Raw genomic sequence first — 19,923 nt, 5'->3', positions numbered from 1 at the left:
TGGCGACAGCCGTTATGGTCGTCAATTACGCAGGAGTTGACAGTAGGCGTACATACTTGTATATTAAGCGTTGTCGGTGCGTCCTTTTCACTGATTTTCGTTCACATTGCCTTCCGGTTTTCGCATTATTTTTTTGCTTTTTGGTTGTTGTTATGTATACAGCGAGCGGATTTATTCCTGCACAGCTGCAGTTGACGAGCCAAAAATTCAAATTACCAGCGAAAAATGTATGTATGCCTCACATGTCGTTTGGTTGTTCGGTTGACCGATTCGAAACGTGCAAGGATGCAATTAGGTTCTGCGCTGTTTGTGTTTATATATTTTCACATGTACACACACGTATGTATACTCATTGTATATATATACACACTTGTAATTACGCGGGAGTTGTTGTGTTAGCGTAGGGCTGACGTTGCCTCTTATGGGAAGAGTGGCGCTGTTGCGGTGCTTGTTTGTTATTTCTGACTATAATCCGAATACGGCAATAGACTACCGCCAAAATTGATAGTTTTCTAAAGTTGCATGTATTCAAAATTATGTAAGACTGCAGTACATATGTCTTAGATGGATAGTAACAAGGTTGAGGATATCCAAAATAAAGAAAAGCGAGAAACTTAAGAATGACCAAAAAAAGGAAATTGTTGATCCAAATTTCAACAAGACTTCTAATAAGATCTTAAGTTCTTTGAAGAACTAGAATGGGATAGCAAGTCTTTCTTCGGAGATTGTACTATTGCGTTAGGCAATAAGCCAAGGCGAATGTCTCAAAAATATTTCTTTGAAAGCTTTTAATTTATGCTGTATGTTATATTGGTACCACACCTGTCGTTGCTTCTTTTCGTTATTTGGCGCCAATTCGATATACCACGTGCAGCTAGGTCATTCTCCACCTAATCGCTTCAACAGAGTGGAGGTCTTCCTCTTTCTCTGCTTCCACCGGCGAGTACTAAATCGAAACCTTTCAAAGCTGGAGTGTTCCCTTCCACTCAGAAGAGGAAGAGAAGAGGTTTGCCGCTGTCTCTTGATTCGCTGAATTATGCCGTACAGGTGATCGTTTTATCGACTGCGGTATTCGCGTTGCCTATGCGCAAGAGACCATGAACCCCGCACAACCTTTCTCTCGAACACACTTAGATACCAATCATCGGGCATGCTTTCCTCCATATTTTATAATATATAATATAATATATAAGGTGATGCTCGGCCGGTAACCCATCGACATCTATTCCATCGTCATGGACTGCAGAATCAGGTTCGTAATCTCCAGATATTAAAATTTCACTATCGTTCAGAAGGCTGGAGAAGTGTTCTCTCTTTAATTTCAGTATGCTATGAACATCAGCCACTAGATTACAACTTTGACCGTTTTCTTTTTCCTGCATATGCGGTTCGTCCCCGCTCGTGTTGTGGTCGAGGTAGGCTGTCTGTTTTCTCTTCACCGTCCAATTTAGAGACTGGACCTTCCAGTTCCATTAGCCTAAATCATAGACATATTACGTTTGCTGTGGTTGTCGTCAGAATTGGGGTTTTCCGTCGGAAGCTGCGGTTTCTTTTCCATTGGGAGTCATTTGTGTCGGCCGCAAACCCAGCGCTTAACCCTGCTAGGAGAGTAATATAAAGTTTTTCACACATTTATACAGCAAGCTATTTGTTTCAAGACCTACGCCAGCTCGCAGCCGCATCTTGGGAAACAGACGGTGCAAATAGACTTTAGCAAACCCTTAAACCGAATATGTCTGAGGGCTCTCATGTCGCACCTTCTATTGATTTTAATTTTTTTTTCAAAAATATTCTTACGGGAAATGCATATATACTCCTATTATATATAATAAGGGAGATGCATGTGAGTGTGTATAAAAAAGGTTAACAGGGCTCAAAATGTTAAGCAGTGTAGTCTTTAGCAAATATGTATTACGGCATGCCGTTTAAACTTACTCTTTTTAAAACACGAAATTAGAGTGCCAGAACGTCTCAGTGGGCTATTTGAAGCTACGTGAATAGTACAAAATTAACAGGTGAATTACTAAGCTGGTGAAGATACAGTTTTTCTATAATTATAAGGTTTATTCATACTCTCAAAATAAATGTTAACTTCTGTATTGCTATCTTTCACTGGTTCTAGACTTACAAAACAATCCATGTTTTGCTGATTTGAGAATTAGGAGTCATTCAGAACAATGGGGGGGGGTATTGTATAATACTTCATCGATAACCTAGTCGCATAGACAATATACCAATTTCTAACGAACGTTTGCGTATCCGTACATGCAAGATTTTTTTATTTTTTTAGATTTTACTCTATACATATATGTATATAGTCATTTACCCATACTCCCACTACCAACAACATACACTTCTCTCTTCATTCTTTCTTTACCTGTCTTACTTATCCTCTCATATCTCTTTTTCTCATTTCATAATTTCCATACTTGCTAATTGATCTTTCTTAAACTACATTCTCTCTTTCCTTAAATAATAATAACAACAACAATAAACATTTGCACTCATTAGTTTTAAGCTCACATACATTATGTTAACTTCCTAGCTGTAAGGATTGGAAATTGTAATTAATTAATAAAGTTACATTCGAAAAGAACGGACTTGTTATTATATACAACATAAACTATCCCGTTTCTCAAATGTTGAAACCAACTTTATTAGAACGCGATAGACAGACAGGCGCAATGGTCCTACTGGTAAGGGGATTACGGGAGTAATGAAAATTACGACAAAAAAGGCGGTGAAGTTCATTGTCGATATCCACCCAATACATGCCAAGTAAAGTATGAGTCAACGTCCAACCAGCCCATGATTTTATGCTGTTGGAGTCAGACTCGGCATCACTACGGGTTTGATATTATATTCGACTTTTTTAATGAAATCAGCCTAAATTAGCAATGCTACCGAGAAAAGGAGATCCCTAAGAAATTAAACACAACTTTTTAATTGTTTAGTAGAGCAGAATGAACCAATGCTTCTATAATCGACAACTCCAAAGGCGAAATTTACATATTCACCGACGGATCAAAGAGTAAAATAGGAACAGGACCAGAATTTGTCTGCAGTAACTAAACACAGAAGATAGCTTCAAACTAAGTGGCTACAATTAAGTTGGTCAACCTGCGATTAGTAAATTTCACAACGTTAGGTTATGCAAGCAAGCTTTAGCTCTTAGTAGGCAACTGGGTTAATTTATCTGAGTGCCTCGTCATACGAGTATTTGAATACAGGTAGAAGAAAATGAAAAGGCAGACGAGCTAATCCGCTTTTGGGCAACTGGGAATACAATTCCCCCAGAATGACCAGACCATTCAACTTCTTCAAGGTATTCGAGGAAGATGGTAAGACGTTGGAACATTAACTATGCTTATGACTAGCCAGCTCCCAATGATCCAACCTAACTGATATTGTACTGCTGAGTTCGAAAAAATCGGGTAAATATGTAACTGGATAAGGCTTAATTTGGTTACCACCCAGAAGTACAATGGGCCTAAGAGACCAATGACATCTCGAGTTCACTGACAATATTTCAAAAATCTTTCTTTACATGGGTCTCGGGATTTAGAATGTGGCTGTGCCAAAACTAGATATTTATCACAATTTGAAGAATACTACCGAGTTCTGGCAAGGATGGTATTTTATTCTAAATTGACTCCACTCCATAAAAAATGTGTGTAATCATTGCTAAACTTGTCAGCGCTTTGTAAATATTTATTTTAAGTTTCGCTTTCGCCATTAACGAGCTTTTAAAAATAATTTATGTGGCCCGAATTAGTTATAAATACTTACACAGGAATGTATGTTTTGTTTTTTCTATAATGTGCTAATAGATAGTTGTATGTTTTGTTATTGTAATTTGAGTAGTTAATGCATTAGCAATGTATTTTTTTGCAGTTGTAAATCAACGTTATGAACCGGAAGTTCAAAATCCAGGAGGTTTTATTGGTAGCAATGTGTTAATTAAATGTAATATACCGTCGTTTGTTAAGGAGTATGTAACGGTGACATCATGGCTGCAGGAACCGAATTTCAGTATATGTATATCCATCGCTAGAAGAAGGTGAGTAAAAATTATATGTTTAACCAATTAAATGTACAGTGGAGTCACGATAAAAGTCTCATACTTTCTTAAAGTAAATGATAATCAATTGCGGTCAAATTCAGTACTAATAAAAAGAATTGTAATTGTATTTATCCAACCCCAGCGCATTAAAGAAACCTAACGTAGATTACGTGTTCCTTTGCTTTTTGGGCCTTCAAGAAGATTATGTTGGCTTTCTAGGGAGGTTGGTAACCTGTTAGTGAAAATATGCTCTGTTCATGGGCGTATCTTTTGGATTAGCATATTGAAATTAATTTATCGGTAACCAACATAGGTCAATGACCTCTAGGTCGCAAAAGCTTTAAAATTCCAACAACTTTCGAAAATCCAAAAATAAAAGTAATCAAACCACTGTCAAAATTTAGTCTGCGCAACTATTTGCTATTCATTAGTCAAAATAACATATGCAGATTTAGTGAATCAAAAAGGATAAATGAAAAACGCCCAACGAACTACGCCATCCATCACAAAAGCGAAACGAGCCAGTAGCAGTCAACAGCCGGTGTCCTCCTCCACGCTACACTTCCAGACTTTCGTCTATAGCGCTGCGAGTTTTGAGAATTCGGAGTTTCAGTGTGGAACACTCCCACCGATCAAAGGCTTACTCGGCTATCGACCATCCTCCTTCGAGCCAGTTCGTTGCACATATCCTTGTTGAAAACTTTATTATTTTTATTTGCCACAATCGGCCACAGCTATTTAAATACCGAGTCACATGGCCACACGCAGTTACTAGAAATGCATATGCGGAGAACATGTGCAGTTGTAGTTAAGTATATAGCGGAAAAAGTTAGACAACGAATCAGCAAATGAAAGCAAGACTAAAACAAAATAAACGAATACGTATATTATTGCTCACCACATTTCCGTTGAACCTCAACCTTTTTGCCATTTTATTTTTATCGCTTCTTTGTACACATCTTCTCATATTCCTTACTCTGTATTTTTAGATGGGAAAAATCATATGCTACCGACCGGCGAACTTCTGGTGTACAACATCACACGCACCGATGCGCACAAAGTTTATCGCTGCTGCACCCATCACAAGTTGACGCAGGACTCCGTTGTGAGCAGCAATATGGGCAAAATTCAATTGACTGGTAAGTTAACTACAGCAACAACAATGCTAACATCAAATAGTGGCTATCTAGCATCGCAAAAGTCATGCACGCTGATCTCACCTTACGGCATTTAGCATGTACATTTTAGTTGCGTGTTCTACGTTTTAAGTGTTTGCGACAAGAACCACCGAACTCAAGAACAGAAATATAAATTTTTTTGTTATACTAAATCAAGATTACACATAGCATTCGTGAATTTAGTAAACCGAATTTTGAATTTAGCTAAAGAAATTTGTAAAAATTTTGCCATTTCTCGCCAATAATCATTTGGTTTTACCACCGTTTCTATTATTATTTCATACAATGTTGTGCAAAATATCGATAGTGTTTCATTGCAAATTAAATAGAGTTAGTTTAATTTGACGCATTTTCAGTTACCTTTCAGAGATCTGTTAAATATCTTGATCAATCGAAGGGTAGCTGAAGTGTGTAATCTCTTCCCATTTGCTCTACTACAAAAGGCTTTATAGATTTGTCTTTGTCTTCGTCGCCGGTTACTTCCGGAAATTACTATTTTTTTACTTTTGCAACCTGTTGCTATAGGGTATTACAGTTTTGTTCACCTAACGGTTGTACAAATCACCTAAAACTAAACGACATAGATATAGGATTGTACAAGTATATACATATACAAATGACAGGATGACGAAAAAAATTGAAATCCGGCTGACTGTCTGTCCGTGCGTGCAAGCTGTAACTTGAGTAAAAACTTAGATACTCGTATCTCGATGAGGTTCCTTAGTACAAAAAAGTTTCGAGTTGCCACGCCCACAAATCACCATTTACCGAAAAATAAAGTGCCATAACTAAGCACTAAATTAAAATATAAATCTGATGTTAAAATTTTACGACTAAGATGGTATGAAAGAGCTTTATGGGAGCCAATATGAAAATTGGACGATGAGCGTGGCACCGCTTACTTTCTAGTGAAATCCCATATCTCAGGAGGAAGAGTTCTCTCGAGGGTTCCATTTCCGTGCCATCTCGGTTCGTCCTCGTTCATGTTTCTGCACCGTATAATTGAACAGAAATGATAAGATATTTATAAAGCGTAATCTTTGTTCATTCAGATAAGGATCAGCTTCTCAATTGCCTACTAATCCTAGAGTAGCACACGTTTGTGAAAGTAATTCTGTGTGTTAATATTCCGGCTTAGGTAGTGTATTGAATTTATGTTGGTTCCGTGATATACAAAGTCCTTCAGTTTGGCGAGTGCTGATTCTGAGGTTTAAGCCTAGTTATGATGTCAATATCATCTTCGTAGTATGTATGTCGAGTATAACTTTTGCCATCATTATGTTAAAGAAGAATCCCCCTGTCTAAAACTTCTGTGATGTCGAACGTCTCGGAGAGATCTTTCCTGATTTTTATAGTGGTTATAGTTGTGAATAACGTCATTACGCATAACAGTATGGTTTCGCACATTACGCTAAATTTAGACACAGCGCGGAATAGATAGTTTTGGCAATACTATCGAAAGCGACTTTAAAATTGACAAATTTGTGATTGGTGTAGATTTTTTTGGCGATACAAATACTCGAAATAAATTTTTGAACTCAAAAATTTCCAGTGGAAAATTCAACAATAGCCCAGAGAATTACTGCAGCTGATTCAGTATCACCTTCCAGTTCGTATAATATAATTGAGAGTATTTAATCCACAATTTATTGAAATCTATGTTAAAAATATTTTCATAGCTAATCCATTGAATTTTTTCTCTTCTCGAACTTTATGGCGTAGTCCTGTGAAATAATAGCTAATATACAGAGTTTGTCCGGAAAGTAATGGAACTGATTTTCTTCCGTCGCGACTGTACTTTGGAGCACCGACTGAATTCGGTAAAGGTGTTATATCCGAGCAGTTGAAGAGTCAGAACAAACATTTTCGCGTGACGTGCTTCTGTGAGTTGAGCATGCCGAAAATGCAGCGTTCGTTAGAGCCGAGGTACACGATTAAATTCTGTGTGAAACTCGGTATGTCTGCGACAGAGACGTTTGATATGATCAAGCAAGCTTACCCTGATGTTGCTTTATATAGAAGTGGTGTGTTTCGGTGGCACCAGGCCTTTTTGGAGGGCCGGGAGAGGTCGCTGATGAAGACCGTGCTGGGAGACCTGCGACTTCGACAAACACCGACAATATGACTCGTGTGCGCATAGTTGTGAACTCAGAAGTAATCGTTTAATTACCGAGATGTTAAATTTATCAAAACCTGTTGTTCATGACATTGTGATTTAGAACTTGAACATGCGCAAAGTGTACGCGAAGATGGTCTCAAAACTGCTCACTGACGCCTAGAACTTGTGACGAATGGAAGTGTGCCAAAAAAATTTGAACATGTGTGAATTTTTGAAAAACATAATCACGGGCCCCTGGGACTTTCTTTGTTTCCTTGCTTGAAAAAGCCGATGAATAGCAAGCATTTTGAGAAGACAGAGGATATCCAAGTAGCATAAACCTCGGCTATCAAGGCTATTCCGGAGACGCCTTCAAGATTTGAAAATCCAGCTGGCAGCGCTGTTTCGACGCGAAGGAGCCTATTTTGAAGGTTTTTAAATAATTGTAACGATTGGTTCAAAAAACTGTTTGAAATCGACTCTGTCCTATTACTTTCCGGACAAAGCCTGTACGTTTAATTTATACATTTACATATATGTTTGAAGAGAGAAAACTACAGATATCAGAAGATCCGCCTTTGAGCAAAATTTTCAAAACTATAATAGTTTCCCTTTACTTCAACTTCTGCTGAAATGGTAAAACGAAAAAAATATTTTCAGATGGAAATTAGAACGTATAAAGTAAACGTGCCTATTTACTTACCTATTGAATAAAAAGGGTATACATCTTCCTTTCAGTTAACTAGAAATTGGCTTCTCTTTTTGATTTTATTTAAATATTTTAGCTTTGTCTTCTGTAGAAGGGAGTCGTACATAAAATAACAGCAGGATGAAGTCCATATATGGCTGCGTATCTTTTCTTGAGGTGTTAAAATTATCGACCCTATATTTTTATTTTTAAGTTTCTCGTTCCAAATTTTTTACGTCAAGCAACTTTCGTTGATCTTTTAGGCTTGTGTATGAACAATATTACTCGGTATAGGAATAGAAACTGACTATTGAGAGCACCTGAGTAACATGTTGCTAATTTCCGAGGTGGCAACAAGCTTCGCCAACCGTATGTGGGTTTTATAATGATGCGGTGTGTTAATTACATCGTCAAATTAAGTAGCGAAAGCTTTTAAGCTAAAAGCCAAGCGCAAACCAGACGTGAAACTTGCAATAATTATACGCTTGAGGCCTTTGAAAAGCACTCAAAAGCGCGCACGAGCGTAAATAAATAAACAAACAAATAAACAAGAACTATTTAATTATGGTTGTTATTGGTAGTACATATGTACAATGTATGTAATTGCGGTTAATTTCTGTTTCCTTTGCACTGAGTTCTTTGCAACATTTTTGTTTTTGTTGTTATTTTTATACTCTCGCAACAAAGTTGCTAAGGAGAGTATTATAGTTTTGTTCACATAACGGTTGTTTGTAAGTCCTAAAACTAAAAGAGTCAGATATAGGGTTATATATACCAAAGTGATCAGGGTGACGAGCAGAGTTGAAATCCGGATGATGATATTACAGTGAAATTTGGCACAAAGGATCGCATTAGGGAGGGGCATATTTGGACGTAATTTTTTTGGAAAAGTGAGCGTGGCCCCGTTCCCTACTAAGTTTTTTGTACATATCTCGGAAACTACTATAGCTATGTCAACCAAACTCTGCAGAGTCGTTTCCTTCAGGCATTTCCAGTTGAAAAATGGAAGAAATCGGATAATAACCACGCCCACCTCACATACAAAGTTGTTATGTAAAAGTGCGTTAACCGACTAACAAACAAGTAAGGAAGGGCTAAGTTCGGGTGTCACCGAACATTTTATACTCTCGCACAATAAAGTGATAATCGAGATTTCATTATCCGTCATTTACATATTTTTTTATTTTGCTTTACAATTAATTAGAATTAAATTCTGAGAGATTTACCGATATTTTCGGTGAAAAATTAGGTTAGGTTAGGTTAGGCACTGAGTTTTTCGTGTTCGATATAAGGGACCTTGAAAAGTTATAGTCCGATCACGACAATTTTTCCACAAGGGATACCTCAGCTCAAATACCGTATTTGTGTAAAGTTTTATTCCGCTATCATCATTGGTTCCTAATGTATATAATATACAGAGAAGGCATCAGATGGAATTCAAAATAGCGTTATATTGGAAGAAGGCGTGGTTGAGAACCGATTTCGCCCATATTTCGTACATGTCATCAGGGTGGTAAGAAAATATTATGTACCGAATTTCATTGAAATCGGTCGAGCGGTTCCTGAGATATGTTTTTTGGTCCATAAGTGGGCGACGCCACACCCATTTTCAATTTTTAAAAAAAAGTCTGGGTGCAGCTTCCTTCTGCCATTTTTTCCGTAAAATTTTGTGTTTCTGACGTTTTTGGTTAGTCGGTTAACGCACTTTTAGTGATTTTCAACATAACCTTTGTATGGGAGGTGGGCGTGGTTATTATCCGATTTCTTCCATTTTTAGACTGTATATGGAAATGCCTAAAGGAAACGATTCTGTAGAGTTTGGTTGACATAGCTGTAGTAGTTTCCGAGATATGTACAAAAAAATTAGTAGGGGGCGGGGCCACGCCCACTTTTACAAAAAAACTACGTCCAAATATGCCCCTCCCTAATGCGATCCTATGTGCCAAATTTCACTTTAATATCTTTATTTATGGCTTAGTTATGACACTTTATAGGTTTTCGGTTTCCGCCATTTTGTGGGCGTGGCAGTGGGCCGATTTTGTCCATCTTCGAACTTAACCTTCTTATGGAGCCAAGGAATACGTGTACCAAGTTTCATCATGATACCTCAATTTTTACTCAAGTTACAGCTTGCACGGACGGACGGACGGACAGACAGACATCCGTATTTCAACTCTACTCGTCACCCTGATCACTTTGGTATATATAACCCTATATCTGACTCTTTTAGTTTTAGGACTTACAAACAACCGTTATGTGAACAAAACTATAATACTCTCTTTAGCAACTTTGTTGCGAGAGTATAAAAACGTCAGAAACACAAAATTTTACGGAAGAAATGGCAGAAGGAAGCTGCACCCAGAATTTTTTTTTAAATTGAAAATGGGCGTGGCGTCGCCCACTTATGGACCAAAAACCATATCTCAGGAACTACTCGACCGATTTCAATGAAATTCGGTATATAATATTTTCTTAATACCGTGATGTACGAAATATGGGTGAAATCGGTTCACAACCACGCCTTCTTCCCATATAACGCTATTTTGAATTCCATCTGATGCCTTCTCTGTATAATATATACATTAGGAACCAATGATAATAGCGGAATAAAACTTTACACAAATACGGTATTTGAGCTGAGGTATCCCTTGTGGAAAAATTGTCGTGAACGGACTATAACTTTTCAAGGTCCCTTATATCGAACACGAAAAACTCAGTGCCTAACCTAACCTAACCTAATTTTTCACCGAAAATGTCGGTAAATCTCTCAGAATTTAACTCTAACTAATTTTACAACAATATAAAAAAATGTGTAAATAACGGATAATGAAATCTCGATTATCACTTTATCATGCGAGAGTATAAAATGTTCGGGGACACCCGAACATAGCCCTTCCTTACTTGTTGCTAAATGTTTTTTATAAGCATGTGTATTCTTGATATGCCGCTATAATATTTTTGTAATTTAACACTATCCCTCCTCTTCTTTCTCTTTTTGTACTCCACAGAAATGCGTGAACTCGTTCCGCCCATTATGAATGAGAAGGCCACAAGCGTGGTAGGACGTCTGGGCCCGAAGCCTGTCTATCGGTAATTATTGCATACAATATTAATCATTTAACGCTTGCTTAAATTTTACCTGCAACGCTAAATGTACTTATATGCCACTAAGGATTACAATATGCTGAATGAGAATATTTAAACTCCTACAGAGTTGAATGAAATAAAAATACGATTTTATTTGGCACAACTTATACGTATGCCGATACAAGAAAGCGTTTAGAAACTCAGTGACTTAGTGAGTCTTCTTTGTCAATTCAATTTATACCGTTCGGTCATACCAAAGTATAATCAGTTTTACTATTAATACTAGAAACCTCCGAAATTAGTAAGTTATTCGGGGTCAGTGAGCAGTGACATGGGCTTCACAAGATTTCAGTATTAAATCAAGTCTCCTTTCCTGAATATTAATCCAAATCAAATATTTTTATAAGGTGAAGTAAATCAGTCCTCAATCAATGGCTAAAGGAACTCCAACTGCGAATATAACAAGAGGTATAGATAAGATTAGATGGTTGATCTGCTACATGGTGGCAGTAACACACCTTGAGTGTTATGTACAGTTTTTTCTAAAGCCAGATGAAAAACTCTGGACGTCAGCTTTCTGCGAAGCGCCTAGATCCTATTATAAATCTGCTTAGGTGCTTTAGTTATATTTCGACAATTTCACTTGGAATTTAAAAATATGAAATCCGAGATGTGGCTGCCTTGTTTTGATTAATACTATATCGTCTTCTTAAAAATAGCTGTTGCAACTGGCATCTGGTAAGAGTTGTAATCGTACCGCTTTAATACTGATCGGACAGTGTTCAGTTAAGTGTGTGCGCAGCATTGGGTCTGGTTATGAACGAGGACTATGGCTTATATGTCACTATTGACAGCTATATCATTGATGACGTCGATAATTTCGTGTATCTAAAAACTAGTATTAACACCATGAACGATATTAGCCTTGAAATCGGCGCCGAATAGCGAAGAAAGGAGATGACTGGTGCTCTGCTGTTAACTCGGCTATAACCGCCATGTCTACGCCATTAAAGAAGAAGACGAACACTTTTCTGTGTGCAATGCATTTACTGGACTTCTTATGACTTACCCTGAGCCAGAATTGCGACTGCATAGCTGCTAGTAGTTAGCCAATGCTTTCTGAGGATTTAACAAGCCATCAGCGAACCTCAGGAAACCAACGAAATTCCCATTCTGTAGTTCTTCTTCTTCTTTACTGGCGTAGACACCGCTTACGCGATTATAGCCGAGTCAACAACAGCGCGCCAGTCGTTTCTTCGATTCTGTAGTTAGTGAGACAGAAATACCTTCCCTATCAATCTAATCAGCCTTGAAGTTTCTTGTAACATCGCCATGACCTTTCACCAAACCACTCTAATCGTGTAGTGACTCGATGCTTAAGATAAGTAGTCTAGACATCCTTTTATTAGTCTTGATTGTACTGTCATCAAGCTCAAGACAATATCGCTGCTCTACTATCGGAATGGAAGAAGGTGTTTGCCCTTCGGAGTAATACGAGTAGATCTACTGCTACCTTTATGGCAACCTTACAGTAGTTAGAAAGCATAAAAATGGAGCTCATGGATAGTTCTTGAAGGTGTCCTAGTACCACAAACCAATATTTGATATGGAGATGTCACCCAACAACAGCTTTCTGCATACTCTCATTTCTGAAACTACAAAGAAAAACCTGTGTAAAGGCACCTCATGTGAAAAATGAAGTTGAAGATGAATAGAGAGAGAGAGAGCTGTACGAACAATAAGAATCTCGAGTTTATTGCGATAAAATGTGAACGTGTTAAAAAGGCACGACAGTGCAAGTGATGAGTGATCGAAGATATATTCTCAGCTCCTCCACAATGACTATTATATTTAAAATACCCTCTTTCCATTTTGAGAAACGAAAGGCACTTTAAATTAATGGAATAACTGCGGACAATTAAAATGGACGAAATTTAAACGAATGTGCGAAGTTCAGAGTTTAACATGAAAATGGAAGCAGAAAATACTTATGAGGGAGCCCTCATAACCACTGCAGACTCAAATGCCACCACCTTCACATACATAACACACAAAGCAATGTGTGTATATGACGAAATGTTTGCAAGGGAATGTCGTGCATATTTGCGTACAAGCTCAACGGCACATCAAGCCAAACTAAGATAAAACCCAACCGACCACCAATGCAAGAGCTGGCGAAGAGTAAAGGCAACCATGTCGGGAGCAAGCAGGGAAATAATTTAACACACATGACTGCTGCAACTGTCCCATTGCACGTTGAAACCGTGGACACCGACTGTGCCAAGCAAAACACAAAGACAAAATGTAACAGGCAGAAAATTAAGAATCAGAAAACCTAGAAGCCAGAACGACATTAATAAACAACAACAAAAGAGAAAAAAAAAGAGATGTCGTGCGGGCATATACGAGTGAGTTTGTGTGACATAAAACCGGAAAGAAACAGTAGAAATACTCAAGCGAGCCTATTGGTCTGGGAAAAATGAGCACTACGTTTGTATGTTACATTTATTATTTGCAATAAATATGTGTTGAGCTTGAGCTTTTTGCTTTGCGCACACGCACACTCATATATGTACACCTATATTACAGTTGATACGTTGACATGCAGTATTTTAATATGTTTCGGCAAACAGGATGCCGTCAACAATATACTACATGTACGTCTATAATATGTAGCGACCGCCACAAAGAGTGGCATTAGCAACGCCACGGGATTTTCTCACTTTATACTGAATAATGGTAGATACGTGAAATAACTGCTTATGTATATCATAACAGGAAGGCACCCAATTTGATATAATTGTTTTGTAAATGAGATCTGGCCCTGTGGAACTTAGATTAGGTTTTTCTTTCTCAAACGAAACCAAACCCATTGTCATAGCGCAGCATCGGTATCTTTTAGAAAACCTTCAATTGACACTAAAAGCTCTGGCATCCGATATATACGATGTAAAGCAACTCAAAATTTTGAAATTCATATACAGTCGACTCACATTAATTCAAACCTGCGATATTTCGAACCTCTCTATAATTCAAAATTATCACGAGTTCCCTACAGAATATCTTTATATTTCGAACTAAATTAATATTGTACATTCGAACGAAAAAATCATTACTGTATAACAAAACGACGCGTTAATTCGAACTCAAAGGCGTCCAACTCTCGACAATTCAAACGATGAAGATGGGGACGATACATCAGAACCTTTGGCAGAGGCGTCCATTAAGGAAGCAGGATCCTCTTTCGATACCTTTCAAAGCTTCTATCTCCAAAACGAAAGTGATGAAAAAGATTTTGGGCACTTTTTGTCTTAAAAAAGTTTTTGAGTAGTCTGAGCAACATCCGTGTGCTTCAAAGCAATAGAGCTCTTTGGAAAGATTAACTAATTCAAATTATGAATACATATGTATGTACACGAATGTACCTCTAAACTTTTAATATTGTTATAGAATAGTAGTTAATAAATAATAATTGATCAACACTTAAAAATTCGTGGTTTTATTTATTTTCTCTGAGAAATTTCGAACCATTTGATATTTCAAACACTCGATAATTCGTAATATTTTAAGAGTCTCTCGAGCTTCGAATTAACGAAAGACAACTGTATTGAGTATACGGAGGCTAAAGATTAATTTGTCTCAACTTTATCCAAATTTTTCATTGCAACAAAGCACTACCAGAAAAATAGATCTTTGAATTTCTATGTTTTATTAAGATAAGCCACAAATTAAGTCGAACGAATTTGAAAATCTTTATATTAGAAGATATGCGGCATATTCATGCAATTTGATCCACTTTGGCACAAGAATTCATTCAAAAGTATTCATTCATTATTCATTTAGCAGAAAGACGCAATATTCTTTATATATCTTTGTCAAATCTCAGAGATTGACCGCAATTTAAAACAAATAAGGAAGGGCTAAGTTTGGGAGCAACTCTAGCAACGTGCAAGAATCAAAGCCAAGAAAATTTAAAACGTCAAGCAGATGACCGACATCCAAACAATTTTATATATTGTATTCTAAATATAGCTAATACACTGACAGAAACATGAGATTTGTTAGAAAAATGAAAATCCTTATTGTAGTATATGGGAGTGGGGTATTATCGACCCGTTTTTATCCATTTGTCAAAATACCACATACTATTAACATGCCTCATACTAAAAAACCAAACATATAGAGTAAAGTCAGCCGGATGTTCGAAAATCCTGATATTAATTAGATAGGAGCTATGTTAAGTTTTCTCCCAAATTTATCTATTTTAAGCACAAAGATACACTGTTATGAGCAAAACGCGCTCTCTCATTTTCATTGGGATAACTCACATATTGGCTAATATATGCGGTATAAAGTCATCTGGAAGTTCGATTATCTTTATATTAGGTATATGGGGCCTAAAGAAAGTATTGGTCCGATTCAACCTATTTTTGACATACAGACAAAACCATTATAAGGTAAGGGTTATCCCATCCACCTTGTCAAGAAAGTAATATATTCGATTATTGCCAACAAGGGATAGAATTTGGGGTTTGCGCGAAACTACAAATAGGCTGAAATTATGAGCCGACAACTCCTAATTTTTGCACTACAATAATCCACCGTCGCATACTGCACTGATTCTTTTGAATTCTGGCCACTCAATCAACATTTGTTGGCGACATGTCGTGCGAAAATCAAGGAAGGCATGCTAATTATAACCGTGTCGATGGGTCTTCTGCACTGCCACCAAATCGGAAGTCAGCGAAACTTTGGAAGCACAAATTGCCGTTACATCACCGTTCACGGCCAGCATCCAACCCACCATGCAAAAAGTGAACCTGGGCAAAACCGTAAACTTGGTAAGTTCCATAACCAGGAGGCGAAAATTAACCGAATACACAGTACAACAGCTAATCTGGGGGGTGAGAAATTCCAAGTCAGGGTGATGGTACTAGGTCAGTATAGTAAAACCCTCAAAGGGTTTGACGTTCGTATGTGTCAGTTTTTTATGACCTTTTAAATGTTTTCCTTATCTTGAGGTTTTTTCGCTTAGTTGTAACATTTTGGCGAAAACGTAGTTTAACATAACTCCACCACTTGTCCGATTTTGATGAAACAAATTTAGAAAAATTAAGAATTACAGTTTCTCAAAAAAAAAAATAAATAAATATGTATATAACGTACCTTAAATGGCAGCTGTTGACTCAACTTAAGCAAAATGTATGTATGAAACGGAAACTTTCAGCTATTAGCTGTATACATGACTTTAAGGGTGCCCTAAAGTTGAATGCATTTAGCCCCAAATTAAATAAAACGTGGTACGTTCTCACAACTTGAAAGAGAGCGTTCAAAGTATAACCCGCTCTCGTTGGCTTTGCGCAACAACAGTTCATTAACAAGATTAAAACAGGAAAAAATAGAGAGAAACCTTACTAACTCGATTGCTCACCTGACAATTAGGTTGCTCCATTGAACACGAGGTGTCTGCACATTTAGGATGTTGAACTTACAAAATCCAACTGCTGCAGGAATTGAAGTCGAATTACCATCAACTGTGTCGTAAGTTTGGTGAAAAGATCCAAAACAAACTGGCCACCAATCCCCGTTTTTTACCAAACTCTGTCATTAGGCGATGAAGCTGGCTTTTATTGAATGGGTACGTTAATAAACAAATTTATCGCATTTGAAGTAAGTGGAGTGAAGTGCATTCTCACAAAGTCACTGTATGATGTACTCTATGGTTAGAGGGAATGTTTGGCCCATATTTCTTTAACAATGGACCAAGATCAATGATTAATCGTCTAAAGATATTGTGCAATTTCTGATGAAATTGTTCAGATCGGATCGGAAGGAATTGAAGAATATAGCTGAACTATCAAATTCAAGATAAAGACCTTTTTATTCCCTTATAAGCTATAGCAGAAGCACCTAAGAACGGTATTATATTTCTGTAAGCGAAACATAGTAAGACTTTGTAATTTAAATTTCGCGCGAAAACCAATTCGTCGAAAATTTATTATCTAGCTTTGTATGACTGCGTGTGACATCTGCACCACATGTCAGATCACAATAATCATTATTGCTTAGTCTACGATTGTCTTTCTGAAGTATATAAAGTGTATTCGACCATTTTTAAGAAGAGTTAAATTATTCAACAAAGAAGTTCTATTAAATTTTGTGTGCGGAATCAAATTTCTTTAGCCGAAATGTTATATCAGAATTTTAGAAAAGGCCTTGAGAATCGACAATTAATCGTCAGAGATCTTACTGGCACCGTTGGAATATCAGAAGGGTCAGTGAAAACCATTTTGACAGATAATAATCAGAAAGTAAAAGTACGATAGGTTCCAAACTCACCAAATCTTTCGAAAAACAGGGTCGTGTTAACGACTGTAAAACAATGCTTTCCGACTGCCAGAATGTCATGAAACGTATTACATATTACTGGCGTCAAGTCTTAAATCTATGCTTACAAATAGACAATAAATCGGCCGCATAGCGTACCAAAGATCAAAAAGAAAAAGGGAGGTCAAAATCAGGGTTATGTTGACAGTTTTCTTCGATTATCGAGGTGTGGTTCACTTCGAATTCCTTCCGACCGACCAAACTGTCAACAAGGAATACTATCTGAGTTTTATGCGTCATTTGCGCGTTTGCGTTGATTCTTCGTGAGGTTTACATGGAAAATCTTTTGAGTCAAGGGATTAAATATGAATCGCTACATGTATGACCGAAACTCCGGAAATTGACTTTAACAACTGTTTCGAAGATATAAAAAAACGTTGTTGTTAGTATATTGAAGTCTAGGGAACGACGTACATACATTTTGAGGAATAAATTAAAAAATTTAAGATTATAAAAAGGTTTTGCTATTTTTCACTCATAGTAGTAACTTCATTGCCGCTGTAGTTAACAGTTTTTTTGGTTTTGAACTAACAACAAAACCAAACTTGCAAAATAATTTAGTATTAACATTCCTAGAGATCACACATCTTCTTTAGTACTTTCATCCATGCGGTAGTGACAGCTTTGTCCTCTTCACTTTTTCTCCATTTTTCACTTGCGTGTTAGTGTCTTTTTTATGCTCTTGCAACATGTTACTACAGAGTATAATAGCTTTGTTGACCTAACCCTTCAATGTATCAACTTAAACATATCCAGAAAAATATGGGCGTATACATACATATATAAGAGGTCAGGACGTCGAGACAAGTTGAAACCCGGATAACTATCTGTCTGTCCGTCAATTCGAGCAAGATGTAACTGAAGTAAAAATTAAGATAGGTTGATGAAAAGAAAGGGAAGGCGGACTTCGTAGATCGTAATCGGACGACCGCTACGCCCACAAAATGCTTAGAAAAGAGAACTTATCAAATGCCTAACTAAGCACTACGACATTATACGATCAGGTGTAAAAGGTGGACGATGGGCACCGCCCATTATTAAGTAAAATCACATATTTGGAGATCCGTCAAACCGATTTGAATGAACTTCGATACTTAACATTCTTCAAACATTCTTATGTTACAGAGCAAATGCTTTTCTTCCAGTATACAAATCTAGAAGAAATTTATATAACGGTATAAAATCTAATAAAAACCATTCAAGCCCCTGGGTATCGAATATTTGAACCCCTCTATCTGTAGTTGAGTTTTACAGAAACTATCGGTCAATGTAAGGAATATACAATTGAAATTAAGAAATGTGTGTTACAAATTGAAAAGGATCAATACTTCCCTCAGCCCCCAAATAGCTCCTAGAGAGACTTTTGAGCTTCTGGGCGAATCTATACTGTATATATAGACCAATCTTTGAGTTATCCCAACGAAAATTACAGAACGTGTTTTACTCATAACAGGGTATTTTTGAGTCTATAATGTATAAAATAGGGAGATGACTCGGCTCGGTCTCTATATAACAAACATAGGAGTAACGTCCGTTCTTTGTTTTGATTCTTGCCAGTTGCAAGAGTATAAAATGTTCGATTGCACTCGAACTTAGCCCTTCCTTACTTTTTAGTGCTTTGGATTATTGCTGCTGACAGTTTCGTTCTTGCTGTAGTTGCTGGTGGCTGCTGGACCAAGCGACGAACGCGTATTTTACATAAATCGCATTTTGTTGTTATGCACGAGAGGATACGCAAATTAAAGTCATCGTCAGAGTTCTGGGCATTTGAAGTATCCAAGGCATCCGTCTTAAAATGTACGCCCCGCAACCTTCTAGTCACCGGAATACTTGTTCTAAGACATATGTTTGGCCGTCTGGACTCCTATTGCCAGCTGCGTTAGTTGCGCTGCTATGTTGCGTTGGTGCTTTGCGTCCATGCACTTTTGGTACTCTATGCGGCAACAGAAGGGGTTGGCAGCTTGAAAACTACAACTGGAAAGTTCAATCAATTCTGTTGTTGCGGTTTCAGTTGATGGTTCCATTGTAGTTTATTACTTAATATGCGTTCTGACATATGCTATCAACACAACGCAAAAAAATTTAAACCCTAACTTAGACTTTAAAAAATACGCTCTATTACTTTGAGAAGAAAAACTAAATTAAAAATATCAGTATTTAAATTCTTGCAAAAAATTGTCAGGAAGAAGCAGTCTCGCTTAATATTGAACTTGTGGCAAGTTCATTGACGGCAGGTGTGAGTATGTGAAGGTTTCGTTGATATAAAAACTAGAAAAAATTTTCAAACTGGTTACCTCTCGTCAGACTTTTCTTGTAAATAAACTCCGTAAGAATCCGACAGTTAAAAGTCAGCTTATTATATACAAATTATATATACATAGAAATAGGCAAGTAAATGTATCGGAAATAAAACCTCGTCTTG

At 37.2% G+C, this 19,923-nt stretch overlaps 1 protein-coding gene across 1 annotated transcript in view; it reads left to right on the top strand.

Annotated features, from left to right (window-relative positions):
• Window positions 1–11,121, top strand: part of LOC125776519 (Down syndrome cell adhesion molecule-like protein Dscam2) — a 69,113-nt gene extending 57,992 nt beyond the window's left edge. The window contains exon 3 of the mRNA XM_049449002.1: window positions 11,036–11,121. Coding sequence (XP_049304959.1) covers window positions 11,036–11,121 — 86 coding nt within the window. The remainder of the gene's footprint in view (window positions 1–11,035) is intronic.
• Window positions 11,122–19,923: the final 8,802 nt, after the last annotated feature.

The sequence above is a fragment of the Bactrocera dorsalis genome, chromosome 1 (assembly GCF_023373825.1).
Source record: "Bactrocera dorsalis isolate Fly_Bdor chromosome 1, ASM2337382v1, whole genome shotgun sequence".
Classification (NCBI taxonomy): domain Eukaryota; kingdom Metazoa; phylum Arthropoda; class Insecta; order Diptera; family Tephritidae; genus Bactrocera; species Bactrocera dorsalis.
The sequence above is the reverse complement of the archived record's forward strand: the minus strand, read 5'-3'. Positions and strand labels throughout refer to the sequence as shown.